The sequence below is a fragment of the Lissotriton vulgaris genome, chromosome 11 (genome assembly GCF_964263255.1).
Source record: "Lissotriton vulgaris chromosome 11, aLisVul1.2, whole genome shotgun sequence".
NCBI classification, from domain to species: Eukaryota; Metazoa; Chordata; class Amphibia; order Caudata; family Salamandridae; genus Lissotriton; species Lissotriton vulgaris.
In genome coordinates, this window is record NC_141699.1 from 25197022 (window position 1) to 25220660 (window position 23639).

The window sequence follows — 23639 nt, forward strand, 5'->3', positions numbered from 1 at the left end:
GAAGGGGCTCTTCTTCCATCATGGGCGGCCACGGACAAACCCGCTCTGCTCCTGAGGCTGCCATTCACCTTCTCCTTCCTAGGTAAGACAGAGTTTACTTCGGCATGTTTACACCATTGTGCGCGTGTGCGTGCGTTGTGTTGTGTTGTGTTCTAGTGCGTTTTAGTATTGAAATCACTTGTGTACATGCGTACACAGTGAACTCCGTATGTCTGTGTAAAAAGAGAGCCCCTGCAGTAATTTTTCAAAACCAATATATATGCCCTCGTGGCCGGCCTGGGTGAATGCAGGAGGGGCTGAGGCAGTGGTGCTTTTTTCCACCTTTCCCACACTGGCCTGGAAACTCTAAAACCTACCACGACCGCACTAGCGGCAAGTGTGGAGGCCCCCATTCTGCCCGACACCAGGCACTGCGAAAGAAGGGCAGGGAGACCTGTCCTGCCCAGTGCTTTCCGCCGCAGCCGCTCTGACACTTAGTGCACTGTGGTCATACAACAACAAGGTCTGAGTCTCAGCTGCATCTCAGCATCCTGTGATTCTGGGCAAATCACTTATTTCCCAGTACCTGTGTTCCTCCCAAAAAATGAAAGTAACACTGTGTACTGTAACTGGAGCTTCTGGAAACCGGACACGCCCCTTGCTTGTTTTCTTAGTGCCTTGAAGGTGTAATTATGTGGTAATAGATGCGCAGTCCATAAAATCAATTTAAATTTCACAGTTGTGGACACGCCTAAAGCCTCTCTACGTCCTATCAATCCTGCTTAACCATCGCAGTGCCAGGAAGGCAACGGAGTCACCAGGCTTCATCCAAGCAGCCAGTCATGTAGCGCGGCAGCGGTCACCCCATGCGCCCGCGTCTGTCAAGAAGACAGCGAGGGGGGCAGCTGCTGGAAGGTGTCCGCTCCGTGCGGGGCTCGGGCCGCCACCTGTGTGCCCCCTACCTCCTCCTCGGTCTCTCCTGCTCTCAGGAAGGTCCAGCAGCACTCCAGTTTTTCTGCACAGAGGTGCTCAGTTGCTAAGATACAGGCAGAATGGAACATGGTGCTTTCTAGAAGAGTGACAGCTCCCCCCTCTCTCCCGTCGTCCCTCACCCCACTTCCTATCAAAATTTTATAAATGTCTCATAGTGGCGCGCTACACTTGCAATCCCTGAGGGTGGAAGATCCGCGCAAGAGCGAAATAGCCATGCACTGATGTAGCTAGGATCTCGAATTATGGGCCAGGTCCGCCTTCAGTTACCAAATATTTTACCCTCTGACCTCCTTCAAGCCACCCGCTGAGAGAGAGGGCAATGTTTACATTTTCAAGAGTCCATCACAGATTTAGAGTTTTAATTGTGCAGGGTCACGAAGCGGTTTCAGTGTCCGCTGAAGGAGAAGTGTTCAGTTTTTCTGAGCAGATTGCACGTTGTGTGCATTTCCGAAAAGGGTTCTGCTGAAGCTTTTATTTCTTACTCTCTGATGTGGCATTTGCTGGTGACACTCACTATCCCAGTAATTCTTATATGTTTTAATATGTTAGTTTTTAACATTTATCCTCTGCTCTGTCTGTTGGAGTTGACACTCTTTGTATTTTAGTTTTTAGGTTTTTGAGGCAGCACATTCGATACCTGTCGTGAGACTATTATTATCTTATATTGGACTTACAGCTCCCCGTTGCTGTTATATACTGCTTTTGTCCCTGGTGACCCTGCGAGGAGTTCCTGCCTCTCATGGTGTCTATGCCAGCCCTTTCTGTGTCACTGTGTGACCCTGGTCCCTTCACACTTCCACAAGGCCTGTATCCGGCAACCTTTGCCTGTCCCTCTCATTCACCAACACCCACAATGCTTGTATGCCGGATCTTTTTGCCTCGCATGGTGACCCTACGAGCTGGGACATCTTAAGGGTTTAGGGGGCTTGGACTGAATGTATTTGGAGGCCCTGTTTGGAATTTAATCCAATTTCAGCTCTTCCATACCCTCTTTGGCAAAGTGACAAACCTAGCAGGGGGCGTTGAACCTTTGCTCTATCTAATATTCGGGGACAGTTACTTGTGTTTAAATATTTTAACACAGCAGCAGCAGCTCACTGATATCACTGCAAATAATCTGTGACACCCTCCCATTTCTCATATGTGAGGTCCTGTTTTGATCTAAAGGAAACTTTTTTAATGGATGTTGCAGTAAAATGTCAGTAATAGACTCACCCACATTAGACATTAGTTAACGGCGAAAAAGTATTTAAAACAAGCTGTTTATGAATGATGCATGGTCATCAGGGCAAGACTCTGCTGAACAAAGCTTGCCCTATCAGGGGACCCCTGGATGACTGGGGCCCTGGGCCAGAGCCCACTTCGCCCATGCATTAAAACGTCTCTGCCTGCGAGGCCTCTCTGCCTCACCCGGTGACCCTGGGCATTCACACCTCCACAAGGGCTGTATCAGTCTTCCGTACACACAGCATCTATTCGGCCCCTAGCCGGTCCCAGCCCTCATCGCCCACGAGGTCTATATGCGGTCACCATGTCCACTACCCTTATGTACCACTCCTTTTTAGGTCTCGTAGCGAAAACAGCGGGTAAGCGCTGTGTCTCGCCAGAGATCTTTTGTTACTGACTCTGCTTCCCAGGAGACAGCACCTGGCCGCGCGCATCTCGCAAAAGGCGCGCGAACGCGCTCGCCGGGGCTGTCTCCTGGGAAACGCAAACATATACAGGCACACCTTCCCCTGCACGCATGCGCACACACATACACAAGCACACATACACGCACGGAGAGCCCCCCCCTCGCACACACAGACACACGCACAGATACAGGCCCCCCCCCTATGGCATGGTCGCGTGGAGTCTGAAGCTGGCTGGCCGCCTGTCACGCGCTACATTAACAATTCGGGCCCAGTATGCGGAGCATGTTTCCCCCCCCCCATACGTCAGAAAAATGTCCTATTTCCAGTATGTCACAAAAGGATTCAATTACATTCAACATGAGCATCATGAAAATCAAACACAGATCAGTACCATCAGGGAAGCACAATAGACCCCAATTAAATACATTTGCATATACACACGTACACACATATAAGATAAGCATTCAGTGGGGCCGCCCGCCGTCACAATGGGTACTTACAAGACAGGACACACGGACAGCCCCAGGGATGCACTTTGCACACACACGACCACTGAATCAGCCGCTCACACCCACACTGGCAACATTCCCAACCCAGAGCTCCCCGACAAACGAACATAAATCTCACCACCGGGCTCTCCAGCGGCAGGCTGCGCCTCACGGGTCGATGCTCGCCCCGAAGGGTCCCCCGGACAGCAGACAGCGGCCCTCTGTGTCCTCCTGCAGCTGGATTCCGCCGGACAGGACTAAAGGCTGCCGAGTCCCTTTGAAGCTCCTAACACCAGCTGCCCACGTGCTTCCTCCTTGTGCAGCCTCGAGCGCGGGAGGGGGCGTGGCGGGCGGGAGCGCGCGCGAACCGGCCCCGTTAGCTCAAGTTGGCGTGCGACTGAGGTCCCCCCTCGTAGCCAGCAAATCGCAGAGCGAGAGAACACAGTCCCCTACCCTCGCTCAATTGGTGAAGCCAGAGTCAGGCTTTTGGGGCGGGAGTAAATAAATAAACACCGTGGAATAAAACCAGTCTAAAATATCTGCGTCAGACAAAACGAAAATATTTTTATTAACTTGTATTTCAGTGACGCACTTGTGCCAATAAAGAGGATTCTGCAGTAAGAAACGGTCTCCCGCGACAAAAATAAACGTTAAAACGAAGGTCCTTTAAAACAAGCATTTGCAATGCAATAGGTCTCGCAGTTATTAGACTTTGAGCTATTGGCATTGTAAATGACAATGCCTTTTATTTATGTTTTCAAAACCAACACATAAATAAAAGGCATTGCCATTTACAATGCCATTAGCTCAAAGTCTAATAACTGCGAGACCTATTGCATTACAAATGCTTGTTACGTTTCCCGTGACCCTTCACCCCACCACAGGGCCTGTATTGCCCCTTTCTTCCCGCTTTGGTGTCTTCAGGGTTGGGCTGGCCTATTGGATAGTCTGGCGATGGGGGAAGGGCGTCTCTGACAGGACAGTGTATGGGCTGTTTTGGGGCTTTTTTTAAGGTCTGATACAGGCTTCATCTAGGAATGGGTGTATTTTTTGCTCACATAGAGTATGCAATTATCACATGAATTGCACATTTTAATGCATGCTACCTACACTAGAAGCCTAGCCACAGGACAAATAGTGACTTTCACGATGCTCTTCATTGTGAGATAACCATTTTCAATATCTGTTTGCCAGAATAAATGATCTTCTGTAACTATCCCTCATGAAAGTCCATGAGACTTTTTTGCTAGAACCAACAATCGTGAGCGAAAGCTATGCAGTAGCATAAGCGTGATGAAAACAGGAAATGATGTGAGTTACAAGTAGCCCAGGAGATTGTAATCTTGTATAGATACCATCATATAATAAAAAATCAGCATGGTCTAGTTTCATGTACTCTTAATATTTATATCTGTTGCTGACCAAATTTAATATGTGGTGGCGAAAGATCAGTGTCCAGGCATATTCAGTGCTTGTTTACCTCGATGACGCCCCCTTTGGCTTTTGCTTCCACAACGCTATGCTTTGATTTATTAGAACGGGTTTAATTTATTGGCTTTCATGGAACGAGACGAAGGACTTCATCTTCTCAGAACACTTTAGAAAAGATTGGTTCTGACATACTGACAAATTCAGTAGCAGTTTTAGAAAAAGCATTTGCAATGCAATAGGTCTCGCATTACTGAATGTTTGAGCTATTGGTGTTGTAAATGACAATGCCTTTTATTCATTTGCATCGGTGCATAAACAAGCACTTTGTACTTCTAGTCCATGCTTATGAGAAGCAAGTCTGGCAGTCTCTCTTACTGCCAGACTTGCTCATCGTAAGCAAGGACTATAAGTTTTAAAAACAAATGAATAAAAGGCATTGCCATTTACAATGCCAATTGCTCAAACTTTAATAATGCGAGACCTATTGCATTGTAAATGCTTGTTAAAGTGTGTAAAAGTAACAGGCTGGGATACCATGCATGGTTTAAAAAGTACAAGTCAAACAGTTTCTTCTGTTTTCGAAACAGATGCTTTTTAAATTCCCCAGGAGATCTGTCGTCCTTTCCTTCTTTGTCAGGTCATGCATACGCAAGGCTTGAGCTGAAGTGATACCTGTCCTAGCAGGGAGAACCTGGACTGGTTGTATCTTGGTCTGGTCTTGAATATCTATTGCGTTCAATTTATATTTTGAGCTAAAAAGTGCCAATAAGTCCAGCCATCATCTCCGTTGTCTAAAAGGTTCTGTTGGGTAAGATATCCCTTTAAATATTCATATCCTGTTAGCTTGGCGATTTATGGCAAAGCCTTATATTTTTGTGGTTGGGAGCCGTCTTATTACCTACATGTGTATTATCTCCACCCTCATTACACTACTTCGTTATGTTCTCCTTGGACTCTCATTCTCCAGGGAGCTTCATTATACTATTATTCCAGTACAAAAAGCCATGCATGCATAATTTGTGGTGATAAAATCATTAATTGAAAGAAGGTAAAATTATGACCAGATCTATCTACTTTAAGTAGACTGTTTTTCTTCAGCGCATTTCCTCCTGGAGTTCGCACAATGCTGTGTCTTTCAGTTTTTCTGTATGTGGATTAATGTAACAACTACATTGCTTCCACTGGGACAAGATTACTGCTTAGCGGATGTTATGAATGCAGGAACATAAGGCAGTTAGAAGAAAGGCAGGCTTAAAAAAAGGTATTTAAATAATTAACATGCATTTTTATCCCACCTCGGTTTTTAGACCTTTCAGGATTTTTTGGGGGAGCTAGGTAGGCGAGGGGTGGTGAAGGATGAAATCCTGGCTAATTCAACCGCTATAGTAGACCTCGGATTGCTGCAGGCGACAACTACATTTTGTTCCCATCAACCGGACCGAGTAGTTAAAAAGACCGATTTAAAATTGTGTGTTTGCTTAGTTCAGATTAGTGAATGATTGCAGTATTATTGCCTTGACTTGTGTGAATTTTTTTATCAGTGGGCATGAAAAAGGCTTTTCCCCCCATTTCTCCTAAGCAGTTTGTTGATTGGTGAGGTTCTAGGTATGTTCTTTAAACATGGTTATTTTTTACATGCTCTTTACTCTTATTTTCTCCTCAGCTGGAAAATCCACCACAGATGAGGAGCTTGAAGAGATGCTTGAGAGTGGCAACCCTTCCATCTTCACATCTGATGTATGTATTATGTGCTCTGCATTGGTCTTGAAAGTTCTCTTGTCCTGTGCACAGTGATATTAAGCATTGCTCCTTCTCCCTCAAAGATCATTTCAGACTCCCAGATCACCCGCCAAGCACTCAACGAGATCGAGGCGCGTCACCAAGACATCATGAAGCTGGAGTCCAGCATACGAGAGCTCCATGACATGTTCGTTGACATGGCTATGTTGGTGGAGACACAGGTACACTTCAAATTTGTGTGTGCTTCTTTGTTTTGTTACCTTTCGGGCACCGACTTGTATAGAGCTTGTTTTGTGAATGAATTCTCTCCTGGCCTTCCATCAATCTTCTTTCTGACGGAAGTGGGAGACAAAAGACATTACATATTATAAGACACATTTTACAAAGCTAGTTGATGTGACTGTTGTGTTTTAAGTTGATACAGACTCAATGGTTTGCTGGTGTACTTGCCAGATGTACAAGGCAGATGAATTTCTAAACCCATCTTCTGGACTATGAAATCTCACCGCAGGTTGACAGTCACTTAGTTTCCTTCAAAACTCTTTGCTTCGGTCACAGACAATACCAGAGAATAGCTCCGCTGTGTGTTAACAACACAGTATGGGACTTGAAGCTAAGCAAAGTATGCATGACACATTTTCTATAGTACTTGCCTAATGAGTCGGTATTTGCTCAGTTCAGTCCCTGTTTGCCCTCATTATCTTCTGAAACTGCCTTCGACGGGATGTCTGTCGAAGGACAGTGCTATAGATCACATCAGATCTTTGATCGTGAACAGAACGAGGTCAAAGGTCTTGGTATCGGGCATGGCACAATGGTTGACTTAGGCCATTATTCAGCACTTTTTCTTCTAGTATTCCCCAACATGACTTCTTAGACCTTCTTCAGCCCAGTTACAGAGTCCCCAAGATCAACAATGACACTTTGACTTGACTTTTCAAACCAAGTTGTGGAAATCTGGAAAATTATGCCCCATGATCAACACACCTCTACCCGCTCTTTCTTTTCTGAAAATATTAAAAACCTGGCTTGTCAACTCCTTTAATTGATATTTGGCTATTCTTCGGAGTTTTGCCACCAAGATGTCATAATGGGTGTAGTGCAATTTACAATTTCTTTAGAAAAAAGGTTTTAAAAAAATGTCTCACTCAAGACTTCACAATTCCCTTTCATTCATGTTGGGATGTCTCAATAGATCCATCCGTGAGAATATTCCCTTTCTATTCTTGGATGCCTCCACAAATTCTCCACATGTTATGTCTTGCACCCGTTAGAGCCTTTCATTCCGTTCCCCCTACTCCTCATGTTTGTTTTCTCACATCAAATTACAGCAGAAGCGTTGAATCTTTACTACAAGGTGAAACCACCTTAAAATAATAACCGTTCTGAAAATGAAAGTGCTGCTACCATCAGATGATTTCATTATGACTATAATCCGTTAACATCCTTTTGTTGTGCTTGTTGCCATCGCCTACAGTGCATTTCAGTATAAAGCGTTGTTACTGGAAGAAAAAGGTCGGAGAATAGATTCCAAAAAAACAGTGCGAAAGTTCAGTTTCTCGTGAATTCCCACCTACAGTGTACTATGAAAAGACTGACTGTTTTTTTTAACAAAATGTGAATTGCAGTCTAGATTTTGAGCTTCAAATTTACATTAGAAATATTACCATTGGGTAAGGTACTCCTCCGGAATTAATGACTGGGTGGAGTCAGTATGCCTGACTCCTAATACTAGGATGATGATGCTGGAATCGCTACCTGCGGCCGCAGGTGATTGAGGTTATCCTTGCTTCTTGGGGTGTATCCCCATACGACACGTCTTTCTGTGATCTTGCACTTGCGTTGGCCCAGCAAGTGTGTGTAGTGTGAAGAATTAAGGGGTCATTTGCAGTCTTATTGGCGTTCAGTTGCTTACCTCACCCCTCTCTGTTCAAGACCCCAATTGATGCATTTTTTTGCAGGGGATGTCTTACATGTTTCATATTGCTACAGAGAGAACTTAGCGCTCTCGTTTTTGAAGTCTGCTCCATTTCAACCCCTGCTCAGCTGCACTCAAAACTGCGTTTTCTGGTGGCATCTCTTCATCTCCTCTTGTCAGTGAGCTGCAAGCACTCTGTGCCCACCGTCCCTGTACCTATTTCTGCCAGACATGTTCAATATCAAAACTGAAGAGGCTAGCCTGCCTTGAGTGTTACCTTGCTTCATATGATGCAGCCCGTTATACTCCCCTCCCCCATCCCAATGAAGAGGAGTGATTCCATTGGTGGTACCCTTGTAGGACAGTCAGATTTTGTATCAACAGGATGGAGTTCAGATCTGATGATCAGCTCAGATATGTGGACAGGGAAAAGGGCAAAGTGATACAAAAATGAACTGTCTCAGTGGATCATACTCTGCATTGCATCTTGTATGCCACGGTTCGCCTGCGAGAAAGGAATCAAGACTCATTCCACCAGAGCAGAGGCATCTGCCTCGGCTGTGACCAGGGGAGTGCCTATATCAGAGATATGTTGTGTGGTGACATGTACGTCCCTTCACACATTAGTTAAGCATTATTGCTAAGACTTAGAGGCGGAAGGGGTGGTCCTTTTGCTCTTTCTCTGCTGCCCTATTTTCTAGTCTAACCACTCCTTCAGCCCCTTCGCCAGGGAGAGGGTATTGCAGCGGTGTCTATTCAAAGGTGAGGCTTCTCTGGTAGACAAAGCTTTGGTAGCTGTTTTTTGGTGGCTACTCTACCTGCAGACTCCTTTCCCATTTCACCCACATACCCTTCCTGTAGGATGGTGATCGTCATCTGTTGAATAATAGGGTTCCCCTTTAGTATTGTTTTACTGCGCGCTCACTGTCCAATTCAGCTGTCCTTGTCTCTGCTTCAAAGGGCTTGTAAAAACTGAATGAGGGACTGACCTAGGTTGCCGGGGTGGTGCTATATGGCTTCAGTGACGTCGTACCTGCCTTGCAACCGACGTTAAGAGTCAGCTGTTGCCACCTACTGTGCAGGAGAGCAGTGCATAATTTCTAGATCAGCCTGGTGGCAGAAAGGTATTCAAAAAGTGAGGTATCTGCAGATATTAACAACCTTTCTGATATATTCTTCTAAGGTAAGTAACTTTTTCGTTGAGTCCGTCACTTCATGTACAGATGTGGTCTGCCTCTGTGAACTTTGCCCTTTTATGCACTATTGAACCACCATTGGAAAAAAATGGACATCCTGGGGGGGGGGAGAATCTGAAAGGTTTTTACCTTGAGAGTTTCTGGATTAAAATGGGGAACAGGATAATTTCTCCTCCTGACCATAAAAAGAGGTCCTATGACCATCCTTAACCTGCATGCTCCTCTGTGATAATACACAGAGGGACAAACTGCATTAGTTCTTGATGCTTTCATGGCTTTATAGTTAAGGCGTGCCTTGCGCCTAACCCTAGGTTACTGCATCATGGAAAGTGGTTTGGTTTTGGGCACCCCTCTAAATATTACTATCAAAACATGTTGGCTTCATTACACTGACAGGCCCAAAAAGGGCGGAACACATCTGTCCGTATCTATAGGAATTTGTTTGGATTCTTTAAGCTAAAGTGGGATGTTCCTTTCTACAACTGTCCACATGGTTTCTTTCTGAGCATATTTTTTCAATTTCTGAATTTGTTGAGCGCTGTTGATTGCCTAGGTTTTATGTTAGTGCTCTGGAGGAAGGACAACTAACTGTTTGGTGAAGGCACACGGAAGGTGAGTCCAACTGGAAGGTCAGAGCCCTTATCCCATATTTCTCGGTCATAACCCACAAATTAAAAAGCCAGTCTGAATAGTTCAATCTTTAATGGTTTCCTGAAACAATGGTGGTTTGGATAGGATCTAAAAGTACGACCATGGCCCTTCTGTAGTCTGGGAGCCTTTTCGCCCATGGATCTGAACTGTGGTATCCTCTTAGTCATTTATGGATCAGGTGGGTGCATTGATCTGAGTTTTCTATCTTGGGCACAGTGTGAAGCTATTTTTTGCAAGCGTTAATGTCATCTACCCAGTAGACTTTGTTTGCATAAAAGGGCTGCATTTTGATCGGTGTGAGTTGCCAGGCTCAGACCCCTATTTAGCGAAAATGTATTTGCTTAACAGTGTGGCTTACAGCCCACCATCACCAAGGCACATCAGTTTCTGGTCAGTCTCTCCACTTACATCTGCATTGGGAATAGATTTTTTAATTTTATTTGTGATTTCTCTTTTTAATTTGTTAAAACCATTACAATTCTTAAGTACAGGTGTTGTAGCACGACATACATCCAACTGAGTTAAAAGCATTGCACTTATTCGAGAAATACGTTTAAACCTGGCATTTTAAGAATGGCTGTTTTGTTCTTTGTAATGATGGTCAGTCCCATCCTATCTTTTTCCTATGTTGTCATCTACCATTGCACAAATCTGCTGGGTATTGGGCAACAATTTCTTGCTGTGCCACGGTCTTCAATGCTACTTAGGTTTCAAGTTAGTTCTTTGAAACAGCTGATGTAACCCATTACTTATGTTTGAGCGCTTACAAACTTCACAACTCTGAATCATATGTCATGTATCCTTCCTAATGTCAGCACACGTAAAGTACCTGATCTGTACTCATGTGAATGAGTTTAACACTCTACACGACACTCCTCACCATACATGCCCATGTTCAAGGGCATGCTTTGCTACACCACTGACATTTTCAATGGCCATGCCACATCTAGGGTCATTATAAACAAAATGAATCCATTTAACAAAAAAGGAAAGAGTCTCCCTAAGATGGTTGGGAACACCCTGGTTGTTTTGGTACCCCCTCACACACCAACAAGCCCCTTGGTGTCATGCTTCATCATAGGGGTCCTCGCACATCTCTACGGGATGTGGCGTGCTGCGACCTACGGTTACGTGGGGGCACTTATAACGGCTATGTGTGGTGTAGGTGAGGGAGTTTTTTATTTTCAGCGACAATTTGCAAACATCTGGTGAAGCACATCCTCCAGATAAGGAGGCAAAGCACACAACTCCTTCCATATCTGGGCAACTGGCTCATCAAAAGTTTCAACGCACGTTCGGCCACCGCACACCTACTTCATCAACTAGGCTTTACAATCAGCACCTTACCTAGGGATGAATCTCAATTCACAACTAGGTGTAGCTTAGCCAAACACTGCCAGGATACAAACATTCCAAGCACTCATTCCTCAGTGTTGACCAGGTCAACAACTAACCGAACAGGCATGCTTCTCCTCTGGAAGAAGTTTTCATGTATAGCCATATTTGTAAAAATGTAAAATGAAACCTCTAAGAGGTATCAAGTTTCAATCTTTATTTCGATCAATTAGACCATCAAAGATTTACAAATAATCACAATCATTTTAAAACATTGGTTATAAAATTAGGACTAGCAATATAAAAGTAGTCCATCAGCAATAAGCTGAGAAACATGAATGAAATAAAAATAAAATGAAATGAAATTGTTATGGGCCCAGCTCCGCTTTCAAGATGCGGGTACGGATAAACCACATGGCTGTGAGATATTTCGCCAGTGCAAAGACAGTTGGAGGTGAGACATCAGTTTTTAAAATTTTGTACATGGGGGAGAACTGTCTGCAACCAAAGTTTTTGATAAGGGGGACAAGCCAGTATTTTCTGATGTCTTGGTAGGCCTTGCAGAATAGAACCACATGTAAGTCACTTTCCACAGCGAGGGCACATGCCAGGCATTGCTTAGTAGTTGGTGGCGTTGTCCAGGAGCTGGTGAAAGACCTATTACTTCATGCCATACTCAGCATGCATCCGTTACAGCAGTGCTTACTGCACCATTAGACTTAAGCGGAGGGTCAATTAGAAGAGCTAATGTTGATCGGCTGTCAAGCTTGCCACTCCCTGCGGTGATGGAACAACAACCTGTTAATAAACCCCCCCAGTTCCGGAGAAGACATTAACAACGGAGGCCTCCCTTACGGAGTAGGGAGGGCATTCCCAATATCTCACTGTCCAGGGCCACTGGACACCCAGTCAGAGAGATCTCCACATAAATCACCTAGAGTTACTAGCTGTTCACCGAGCTCTCAAAAGCCCTCCTTACCTAATTAGCAAGGTAGTCCTCATCAAGATGGACGTACTATCTCCAAAAGCGGAGGGGGGTTTCGTGAGGCACTAAGTCCCCATAGCTTTCTCAGTTAGACCAGACTTTTTGGCAGTGGACTCTGTGATACAACATTTACCTGTTAGCGGAGTATCTCGCAGGAGTGGAAAAGACTTTGTGGATCTCTTCTGCAAGGGACACCAACAAGTCTACGAGTGGGGAATTCCACCCACAAGTCCTCCTCCAATACTTTCAGCTTTGAGGCCAACCACATAGACCTCTTTGCCACAGCAGAACATGCAAAATGCCCAAACTTTGCCTCCCTGTTCCCACAATCTAAGGGCAATGCACTATGGATGAGTTGGTCCAGGATGTTTGCTTACGCTTCTGAGCCTCTCCCTTCTTCCATTTCTGGTTTGCAAGCTTAGGCAGACATCTCTCACCCTCATCCTGGTGGCTCCCACATGGGCGCTGCAACCATGGTTCACCACAATTCTCTAAATGTCGTAGTTCCTCACACTTGTAAAAAGAGTGGGGTTGTGTCCTTACTGTGGCCGGGTAGGAGATCGTCTCAATGTTAAACAAATAAGGAACCCGGTCACTGTTGAATTCTGCCGCTTTTTTATTTTGAGCAGATTGTCACCCTAAGGTATTTAATCCTTGGGTGTTGTATATATTTTTTTAGTACAAGTTACATCACTTTGTAGGTTTCTCAAATAGTCTGAGGTTTTACTCGTTGCTGTACAAAAACATAAATTTCCACATGTACTATAAACACTTTTTACAAATCACAAAACAATTGGACAATACATTAATACATTACACAAAACACTTTCCAAAAAACACTTTCCACAATATTCTAGGCTGTACCCTACCAACTAATTATGACGCCAGACCCATGTTATCCTGATTTTGTCTAATCTAGGACTGGTCACGCAAAGGCATGAAACTTAATAGGTAGTATTTCATGTGGTAAATCAAAAACATTCTAGTGGCCTTTTGCGGAATATACAGTCGTGATTTCAACGACCACAACTAAGCCGACGCGTTTCCAAGCCTGTTTCTCATTCATCGGGCTTTTCTTCAGGGCTTTTAGTTGGGTACCTTCCTGAGTTGCATATGCAAATCTGTTGTGGTGGGTTCGGACTCTTGGCTGGCGGTTTGATTATTGTTTATTATTTTTCTTAGTCATGAATGCTGATGTGCCTCGACTGAGTGTGCCCTGGCTTCCTGCCAACCAGGAACCCAGGGCACCCAGGGTTTTAGGGAAGGAACACAGGCCCTGCTACCCAGGGCCTGTGTTCCTTCCCTAAAACTATGCTGAAACAAAAAGACCCAATTGGCATCTCTGGCCACCTGTCAATGGTACCCAGGGCATGGTGACCAGAGAAGACCCCTGAGGGCTGCAGCACTTATTGTGCCACCACAGGGGCCCTGTACCCTGGCACCCACTCACTGCCTTTGCAGGATGAGTGCCTAAGTACAGAACTAAAACAAGAGTCGACATGGCACACATCCCTATGTGCCATGCCCACAGAACCCACTGCCACTTAATGTAAAATGCACCAGAGGGCATCTTAGAGATGCCCTCCAAAACCCGAACCTACAATCCACGTCTGGGCTGAGTGGCTGCAGAGGCTGCCACACAGCAGATATGTTGCTGGACCCCTGGGTAGGAGAGCCCCCGTTCTCCTGGGCCTGCAACAATGCACATCCTGGGCGAGGTGCTAGGTCTCCTCCCCCAGGATGGACAGGGGGAAGCTTCAAAGGCATGCCGCCTCTGTGAGCCTCCCCAGACCATTTGCTGTACCCAGCAACCAGCCCCCCCAGTCCTGACCCCCACTCTGGCGGGAAAAACCACGTCAGGAAGGGGTGTGTGCCAACCTTTGCCAACTCCACCCCTTAGGTGGAGGAGGTGAAGTACGACCCCGGGCTCAGGCCATCTTGTAGATGGGGAGCCCTGCCCAATCCCAGCTAGGCTCCTACCCCCCTCCCACAGGAGAGGAGCAGGCTAGGGGGTGTACTCACCCCAGGACAGTGACCCATTGGTCCCTGTCCTTGCCCTACCTGTTACGCCCCTAAATTTAGTATTTAGGGGCTCCCTGAACCTCCCTTCCTCAGATTCCGATACCAAGAAGAAGAAAGAAGATCAAGAAGACGACGGCCCGCCGTTCAGCTGCTGACAACAGGACAACAACAACTGACTTGGACCCATCCCTACCGACCTGCTGATCCTGGAACCTGCTCCTGCCTAAACCCGGCGACTCCCGCGGACAGCCACCTCTGGACACCCAGAGAACCTGCCTGCCTTGACCCTCTTGAAGATTGGAACTCCCATCAGCAGAGGCTCTGCTGCAACAACCCCCCTGGGGCCAGTCTGGAAGCTCCGCACCAGCCCACTCTGCATCCACCGAGCCCGGGCCGGGCCCAACCGAACCAAGACCACGAAGACATCCTCCGGCGACTGGGACCCGAAGTCCAGTGCCCAAAGACCCACCTCCATGAACCAGACGATGTCTGCAGACTCAGAACCAGGGGCCACCCCAACCGCGACCAGCTGAGGGTAAGCTTTTCACACACACAAGGACACCCCTGCACCCGGCACCCTACAGCCCCCTGTGCCTCCCTCTGGGGTACCTACCTGTGCTCCAACATCCCCACATACCTCTCGAAGTGCTGGTCGCCCCTGGAGATTGTCCGTCCCCGAGCCTGCAGCCTTTGTTCCCTTTTCAAGATCCTCATTGGATAACATTGAGCGCCCGACGGCTCAATAGCACCCTGCACCCAGCCGCCGAGTGCTGCTGGCTGTGACCTCTTGTCCTATCCTACTTCCCCCTTTGCACTGAGCAAGCGACCTGGAGCCCAGCTCCCAGAGCGTGGCAGAGCGTGGCCTCCTTGAATCAAATTCAAGACCCTCATTATGTCCTTCAAAATCCTCAAACTCAACACCCCCCCTCTGCTTCGACCCCTTCTCACTCCCTACGCGCCGTCACGGAACCTAAGATCCTCCAACCAAAACCTTCTATGCGTCCCACGCATAAAACTCTGCCGCATGGGCGGCCGCTCCTTCAGGTTCCTTGGAGCCAAGCTGTGGAATGACTTGCCACAACACATTCGCTCCATAGATAGCCTACCGGCATTCCGGAAAGCAGTGAAAACGTTTCTATTCCCTTGCCTGTAACCCCCCCTTCATCCTGGTTTCTCCCCGCTCAGGCTAGGATCTGGGTTCTTAGCGCCGGGACGCCTCATTGCTTGGGCAGCTGTTGCGCTTTACCAAAACTATAGAATAGAATAGAATAGCCAGCAGCCACCAACTGAAGGCCCCCTTTCACTCATTGGATATCATTGGGCCTACCTACCTCTGCACCTGGCCGCCCCTGTGCCACTGGGACTGATCTAACTGTACTTTCCTGGCCCTGGGGGACCCCTGAGTCTATGCCCAGAACCTTAACTTCAACAACCAAGTACTCACCTGGAAACCGGTAATTCACTTACTTGCAATTGGATAACATTGACCCATTTTGACTCTAAAAATTTCAAAGTGTGAAGTTTTGAAAACTGAAAATATACCTATAAAATCAGCCAAAGCCCAAATTCCGAAGTACTCACCTGGAATCAGGGGACAAGCCAGTACTGTACCTTTCAGCCCAGTACTGAACCGCAAAAGTAATCCTTACCGGGTTTACTAGTAATCTGTATTTTCTCTGTAGGAACCCATTGTCTGCTTTTCTATGAAATTTCTTCCAAGTGTCTACTTTTGAAAACTGCAAATATTCTTTAAAAATCATACGAAATACTGAAACGCAATTACCTACCTGTTTTGAGTTAAGCCCCCAGAGCTGGCCCTAGGAGATCAGTGCTGGGTTACAAAAGTAATGCGATCGTACTTTACCTGCAACCTGAATTTCCTCCCATTGAATAACATTGTGAGATTTACATTGAAAAGTTTGTAAGTGTGAACTTTTAAAACAACTTTATATTCATGAAAATTCACTACAGTAACTAAAACGTTTTTGCTAATCTGGTTTCAGCTTAGACCCCAGGACTGAATCTAAGACCTAGTCCTGGAACCTCCAAAGTAATCCATAAAGTAATCTAGTGTAAATATATGTAAAATCCCATTGAGCTCAATGCTATAGTGTGTGTTAGGATTCTGTTGCTTACTACCTATACTGTATTCACTGTGTGCACAAACTTTATTGCACCTTTGCAAAGTATTACCTGAGAGTACTCATGACTTGAAGTATATTTTTATAACTGTTGGTTCTAAAAATAAAACAACTATATCTTTGGATATAACAACAATTGGCCTGAAGTTCAGTCCTTGAGTGTGTGAAACCTTTTGCTGACTGAGTGTGTGCAACAAATGCTTTACACTGTCCTCTGGTACTGCCTTACTGCTCGACCAAGCTACCACTTTGGAGAGTGAGGTCAGTTCTGACTTTAACTTCTGTTATACCTCTGGGGTTGGTGGACTCTATACACACTGTACTTCATTATACTCCAGTATATTTTTAGAGCCACTTTCTCACAGGTGAATACTTTGATGCTGGGTGCAGAAGAGGTCACGGTGTGGTCTGAAATTTATCACCCATGTGAGATGGTTTGTGAATAAAGAGTTATGCCACTGGCTGAATATTAGCCAACGGCCATGCCGAAAAGCCCAGCAGCGTGACTGATGCAACAAGATGTATTGTACAATAGAATGGCGGCTTTAGCAATGACTACAGTAACATGCAATTAAAATCCTTGAAAAATTTCTGTAAAAACCTGAAAAAAAAACTGATAAATGATTGTGTCACTTTATCTTTGCTTATCGTAGTTCTTAATGACCCACCACACATTAGGAGGTAGGTTGTGACAACTTTCATACGATGAACATTTATTTTGAGTGCTTAGTAGACTTTTGCTCTTTGTTTAAAAGAGCCAACCATGGAATAAGGAATCAAAGATGACCCTTTTTCGATGTTTGTGCAAAAACGTGTTAAATGCCAACCTTTATTCGTATTTCACATGCTTGCCCTTGAGAGAAGTGATTGATTAAGGTTTTTAAAAAAAATGTCCGTGAATACACCTTTGGAGTCTTTGTTTAAATTAAATTACTGTGAGGAAGTTATGGTCCAGCTTGAATGATGGTGATAGAAATGTTTTCCATAAGTTCTTTCTTCTGTAATGTTTTGCTATTTATTGCTGCCTCTGCTCTGTCTGAAGTACAGAATCCCAGGTAATCTTTCTCTCTTTCTCTGTATCTGTTTGTCATTTAGAACTATTGTTCCATCGGCCAAGTCCCATCATACATAGACATTCTCTGGCATTCTGAGGAGTCATACCTAAAAACAAAAATAACTTTTCTATTTCCCCTGTTGTTGTGTGAGTTCAGTGAAATAAAATAGAGCAGCAGCTCTGCTGCCCTAAACATAAATGAGCTAAACAAACATGGGGCGGGCTCTTTATGCGCCAAGAAACCATTGCACATCAATTTGCAAAGAGTGCTGCCCTAGTGACATTGGTGGCCTTTTGAAGATGTGGGATTTCTTCTGCAACAAACATGAAAGCGCCTCACAAGTAGGAGTACATTCTCAAGTTTGGATGTCACTGAACATACATTTATACTTCAAAGAGCAACATTCTGTCCCAACTTAGCAGTTGTTTACCAGTTTATACAATTTGCTGAATCACACTCCAACAATTGGGGGAGCAGCGTAGACGCTGTGTCCCTTTATAATACAGTTACAAAGGTTTCTTGGGCACAAAATTTGCCAATTCTCGGAAAGGCCCTGTGAAACACCTATCTGAACTCTTCCGTCTTCCAGGAACGGAAAGTCTGTTCTTAAAATTTGTTCCCATTACATGTCTAATTACGGCCTTGATGCCTGCCTCTTCCTCATCTTCACGTTAGGCCCTCATATTTCCCTGTCTCTTGCTTCAGTCCATGTGAATGCAATTCTAGGAATTAAGAATTAAATTAATTCTCATCAATTTAATTCATCCTCATATCTCCATGTCCATCTCTCCTGTCTGGAAATGCATCTAGGATGCTACCAAAGCAGCTGATTTGTTCTCTGTCTTCTAGGGTGAAATGATCAATAACATTGAGAAGAACGTGTCGAGTGCAGAGGTCTACGTGGAACGTGCCAAAGAGGAAACAAAAAAGGCTGTCAAATACCAGAGTAAAGCTCGACGGGTGAGTCCTGAAACGGTTTATTCCTGAAATGCGACCTTGGCTTTAGGTTCATATGTCTGTATGTTATTATGATTGTGTTTATTGTTGATTATGAACAGGCTTTGTTGGAGTAGGGTGCCCTGGAAGGGGGAACACTAGTCTCTGCTGGTTCCCGAGGAGGATCCGCTCCTTTTAAAGAAAGTAAAACATCCTCTTTTAGTTTGTGATTGGCCCAAGAGTTCTCTGGGGCCGTCTGTGCCTCCTTGTGCCCTCGGAGACGGTTGAGCACAGTTATAACAGTGGCTACAAAGAAGAACCCAGGGGAGTATCTTCAGCTGCCACCTTGAGCACTTGGTCTCCTGCAGCTGGTAGTGGCTGGTGCAAACCTGGACTATTGGCAGAAGTGGTAGTTGTTGTATGAGCTGTTATCTGGAGGGAGTGGTACAAGTTGCAGCTGCTGGCAGTGGTGCCTTGTTGCCCATTGTGATGGTTGTAATGGGACTGTGGGAGGCGGAAGCTTGTGCCTCTGGCAGCATAGGTTGGTAGATTGAGTGTAAGAAATTGGGTTATTAATTGAGGGGGGAGGGGTGGGTAGGTACCCACATCTAGTAATAACCACAATCCTTGTCACAGTGAACTCTGAATGTCACCAGATTAACCGAAGATCTACCTCTGGTCGATAAAGCACAGAGCCAATAAGCTTACCTTAAAAGCAATGTGTAAAGTATGTATGCAGTGCTAAAACATTAATAAAGTTGAAATGCAAAACCCCAAAATAGAGTAATAGAGTATGATTTAATAAAAAAAAGTACACCAAAGTTACACAAATCCAATTTGGGGATTTATAGATATGAATTTTGAAATGTTTAAGTAAAAATAACCCTAATAAGCACAAAGTGCCAGTGATAGTCACTAGTTGTGATAGAACAGGACCTATGCACAATCTGACACTGACTGCGATGGAGCACGGATAAGGTAGACCAACCAGGTTCCTCCTAAGCAAAGGATTATACCTTCTGACTTTATCCCTTTAAGTCTGAATTCACCACGAGTACAGCCTGCATTACACACAAAATTCTCCATCAGAATACACCGACCTACCTCGCTAGCAAACTTACTAAAGCCGGTTGCTCCCGTTCCTTGAGAAGTACTAACACCCTCCTTCTTATCCCCCCCTTCTAAAAAAGAAAACCACCCAGTCTGGATCCTTTTCCGGCAACGCTCCTTGCATTTGGAATGCCCTTCCAACTGACCTTCGCTGCAACCCTTCCTACTCTAATTTAAAAAAAGAACTCAAACTACATCTCCTCAATAAATACTGGGGACCCTAATCCATATCTGTTCTCTTCCACTGGCTACATCTGTCCAACCCTAGATGCATTCGCCCTCCCTTGCCTCTCTCGCCCTTCCTCCTCGTCACTTCCCCCTCCTGTTTACCACCTTCACTCCTCCTTGCTCCCCCCTTCCCTTGTCCACCCTCAGCCCGCATCCCCTCCAACCCCCCCACCCCACTTCTGCCCCTCCCGCTTCTCTTCCTTACCAACCTAACGGACCACTAACCTCCCTATCCTGACTCCGCAATTTTCCGGCTCTTTTTTCAATTTGTGCCTTTTTGATATTTTTGATTTATCACATCTTACACATTTTGTTGTGCTTTTTTCCCATATTTTTCATTTTGAAATCTGTCAGGCGGAGACCTATATGTTGTTTATATACATTGATGCTATGTATGTCCCCTGTCTTATTGACCTTTCTTGTCTCTAAAATGTAAAGCGCTCTGATACCCCCGGGTCCAGCAAGCGCTATATAAAACCTCTATAATAAATAAATAAATAAATTTAGAGACTCACATGGTGGCAGGTGGCAGGCAGAGGCAACACCAGGGCCCAGTCCAGGTCCAGGTGCCACTGGTCAGCCGGGCAGGTAGAGTAAAAGGCCTCTTATAGATTGTTATGTCTCTGTAGCTTTAGCAGGTCGTCACCCTTAATGAACCTTTAAGTCCATGTCTTTGTCCTGGGTACCAGAGGAGGGAAGATTCTAAGCTATTCTCAGGTTTCATTCAGCAGGTTCAGTCTTCTGATCATCCACAGGTCTAGGAGTGTTCTAAAGTGTTATCTTGTCATATTATGTGAATTTGAGGAGTGTGGCTAATTATTTGTGAGGGTATCCAGGTGCTGAATGGGGCAGGACTGAGGGGGGAGGAAATGAATATGCCTGATTAGTCTGGAAGAGCCACATTTTGAGGTTCCTTCTGCTGTCCATGAGGGAGGGGGAGGTCCTTAAGTGTTTAGAGAGGTCGTTCCAGCTCTTGGCTGTTAGGTATGAGAAGGAGCGTCCTCCGCTTCTGGTCTTCTTGACGCAAGGGAGGTGTGCTCTTGCCTGGGACGTAGATCGAAGGTGTCTGGTGGGTTGGTCCACTGGTTACATCTGTCTGACCCTAGATGCATTCGCCCTCCCTTTTTTAGCCCTACTCGCCCTTCCTCCTCGTCACTCCCTGTTTACCACCTTCACTCCTCCTTGCTCCCCCCTTCCCTTGTCCACCCTCAGCCCGCATCCCCTCCAACCCCCCCTCCCCACTTCTGCCCCTCCCGCTTCTCTTCCTTACCAACCTAACGGACCATTAACCTCCCTATCCTGACTCTGCAATTTTTTTGATATTTTTGATTTATTCACATCTTTCACATTTTGTTGTGCTTATTTCCCATATTTATCATTTTGAAATCTGTTCAGGCTGAGACTTATATGTTGTTTATATACATTGATGCTATGTATGTCCCCTGTCTTATTGACCTTTCTTGTCTCTAAAATGTAAAGCGCTCTGATACCCCTGGGTCCAGCCAGCGCTATATAAAACCTCTGAAATAAAAATAAAATAAATGAGTTTCTTGGGATCTGAGCTCTGCGTGGTTTGGTGGGAATCTAACTCGTTGAGTTTTTTCTGCGTGGAAGAAGGATATCCACGTGAGGGACAGTCTGCAGTTACCAAAGCGCTGATGCTTTCTAATGGGTGACTTGTGGCTCGAGGATGCTGCCATTTCTCCTCAGTTGAGAATGCTTCTGATGCATGTGTGACTGCATTGAGAGCTGTCCAGGAGATCTAGGTGGTCTGCAAGTTGGGTATTGGTGGATTTCTCAATAGGTACCTGGAGATGCCACATTTACGCCTGGCACCAACTAGTGGTTGGGCCCCGACACCTGTAGACCCCTTAACCAATGGGGCAAGTGTTCCGGGTACACACTCTACCCACTTTGACCAAAGACTTCAGCCATCTTGAAAATGGCCAATCTAAACTTGTGCTGGGGGCTGTGTGTGTGTGTGGGGGGGGGTGCACTGTGGTAATCCCAGTGTTCTCCCACATCTAAAAACAAACCCCAGTTTTAGGCAGTACCTCAAATACTCAGGGACTGAGTTCTGGTAGGACAAAGCTGAACTTTCAGCAACCTGGCAGCGGTTACACCCAGATTGTTTTGGCATTCTGTTGCAGGACTTAACACTCCAGCAGGATCTGACACTGTGATGTCAACAAGAGGCCCACAGTGGCGTAGGATGGTCTGGCGGGGGTGGGGGGGGGGGGGCATAGAAGGGTGCAGCCTTTGAGGTTAATTGCATCTGCTTTTCACAGGGTAGGCCTTTTTGAAGATATTTTAGTACTTGTGTCCAACCTACAGGCCATCCTATTAAGTGCACAACAGCACCTCCCAAGTTCCTCTGTCCCTGTCCTCGGATCAGCTTCACACCTCATCCACCCCCTCTCCTCTTGAAATGTTAATTTGTGGCTGGCAGAAGGGAGAGAGAAAAATGGCAATCTATCTTCCTGGGACTTCAGGCAAGACAGCGGTGACTTTCTAAAAGTCATCTTTCCATACTACTTATTACAAATCCAACTTCACCAGTGAACTGTGCTTGTAATAAATGTTTCAAAAAGTCCAGAAATTACTTTTAGCTGTTTCCTATGTGCAGATAACATGTATTAAACATATTGTATACCAGTGTTTTCCTATGTAACAGTGAAAATAGCTTAAGAGCATTTTCACTGTAAAGACATGTTTATTAAACGTTTACACATCCTCCTGAAAAATACTTTGCATCCTCCTCCGTGGACAATAAGGCCTATTTAGCAGGTAACTTAAAAGTATTTAAAAGGAAAGTTAACAGCTGGCAAAAAGGAATTATTTTTACAAGTCAAATTTGCATTTTAAACCTTCACAGCAAAGCTACTAGTGGGCCTGGAGACATGCTTTGCAGTGCCACAGCAGTGGATGGCACATTAAGCGCTGCAGTCCACTAGTATTTAATATACCAGCACTGGGTACGTTTGGACCATACTCAGGACTTCTCGGCAAATTAAATTAACCAATCTGGTTTACAACCAATTTCATCGTGTTGAACGGAGGAGCACAAGCACTTTACCACAGGTGAGCAGGGGTAAAGAGCACAGAGTCCTATAGCCAGCCAAAATAGGGTTCAGTGAAAAGGCAAAATTAATCTGGGCTAACCCTGTAAAGAGGCACATTTCCCAACACTGAGCTCGGGACTTGTAGCTGGTGAATTTATCTGTTGTTGCATGAATGGTGGGTGGAAGCTTGAGATGTAGGAAGGAGTAGCTGCGTCGTCTGAAAGAAATGTCTGTGATGAAAGGGCAGATTTGTTGCGAGTGTGATGGTGATCTTCCTGAAGCATGTGTGAAGGGTATAGATTCTATACATTGTAAGTAAAGTATCATTTCAGTGTTAGACCAGGAGCAGCACGTTGACTCTGTTTACGCTCAATAAGAAGATTTATGTCCACAAAATCAGGAAAAGTAGTTGCCATTTTACCTTTACCTGGATGGCATGCTGGAATGCGGGCGTGCTACAGTCAGTCGCAGAGATCGGTCACCCTACTTTCATCCCTGGATCTTTACATGGGTGAACTCCAGTCCCACCTGCGCAGAGGGTGCCCTTCATCGGGATCGTCCTGGACATATTGGCGTTTAGGGTCTTTCCACCCCCACACCAAGTCATTGCCATTCAGCGTATGATCCAGATCTTTCCTGCTCAATTCTGTGTTTCGGGATGATACCTGCTGGTACATGCGGGCCTTGCAGTGGAGAATTTCATTTCCAATGGGTGCAGCTCTAGTGCTGCCTATC

General features: G+C 45.5%; 1 protein-coding gene across 2 annotated transcripts in view; it reads left to right on the forward strand.

Moving 5' to 3' along the window:
• STX2 (syntaxin 2) overlaps positions 1 to 23639 on the forward strand; it is a 336184-nt gene that overhangs the window by 248451 nt on the left and 64094 nt on the right. For both annotated transcript variants that reach the window (XM_086942665.1, XM_086942666.1), the window contains exons 7-9: positions 6189 to 6262; positions 6349 to 6486; positions 18418 to 18528. In XM_086942665.1, coding sequence (XP_086798791.1) covers positions 6189 to 6262; positions 6349 to 6486; positions 18418 to 18528 — 323 coding nt within the window. The remainder of the gene's footprint in view (positions 1 to 6188; positions 6263 to 6348; positions 6487 to 18417; positions 18529 to 23639) is intronic.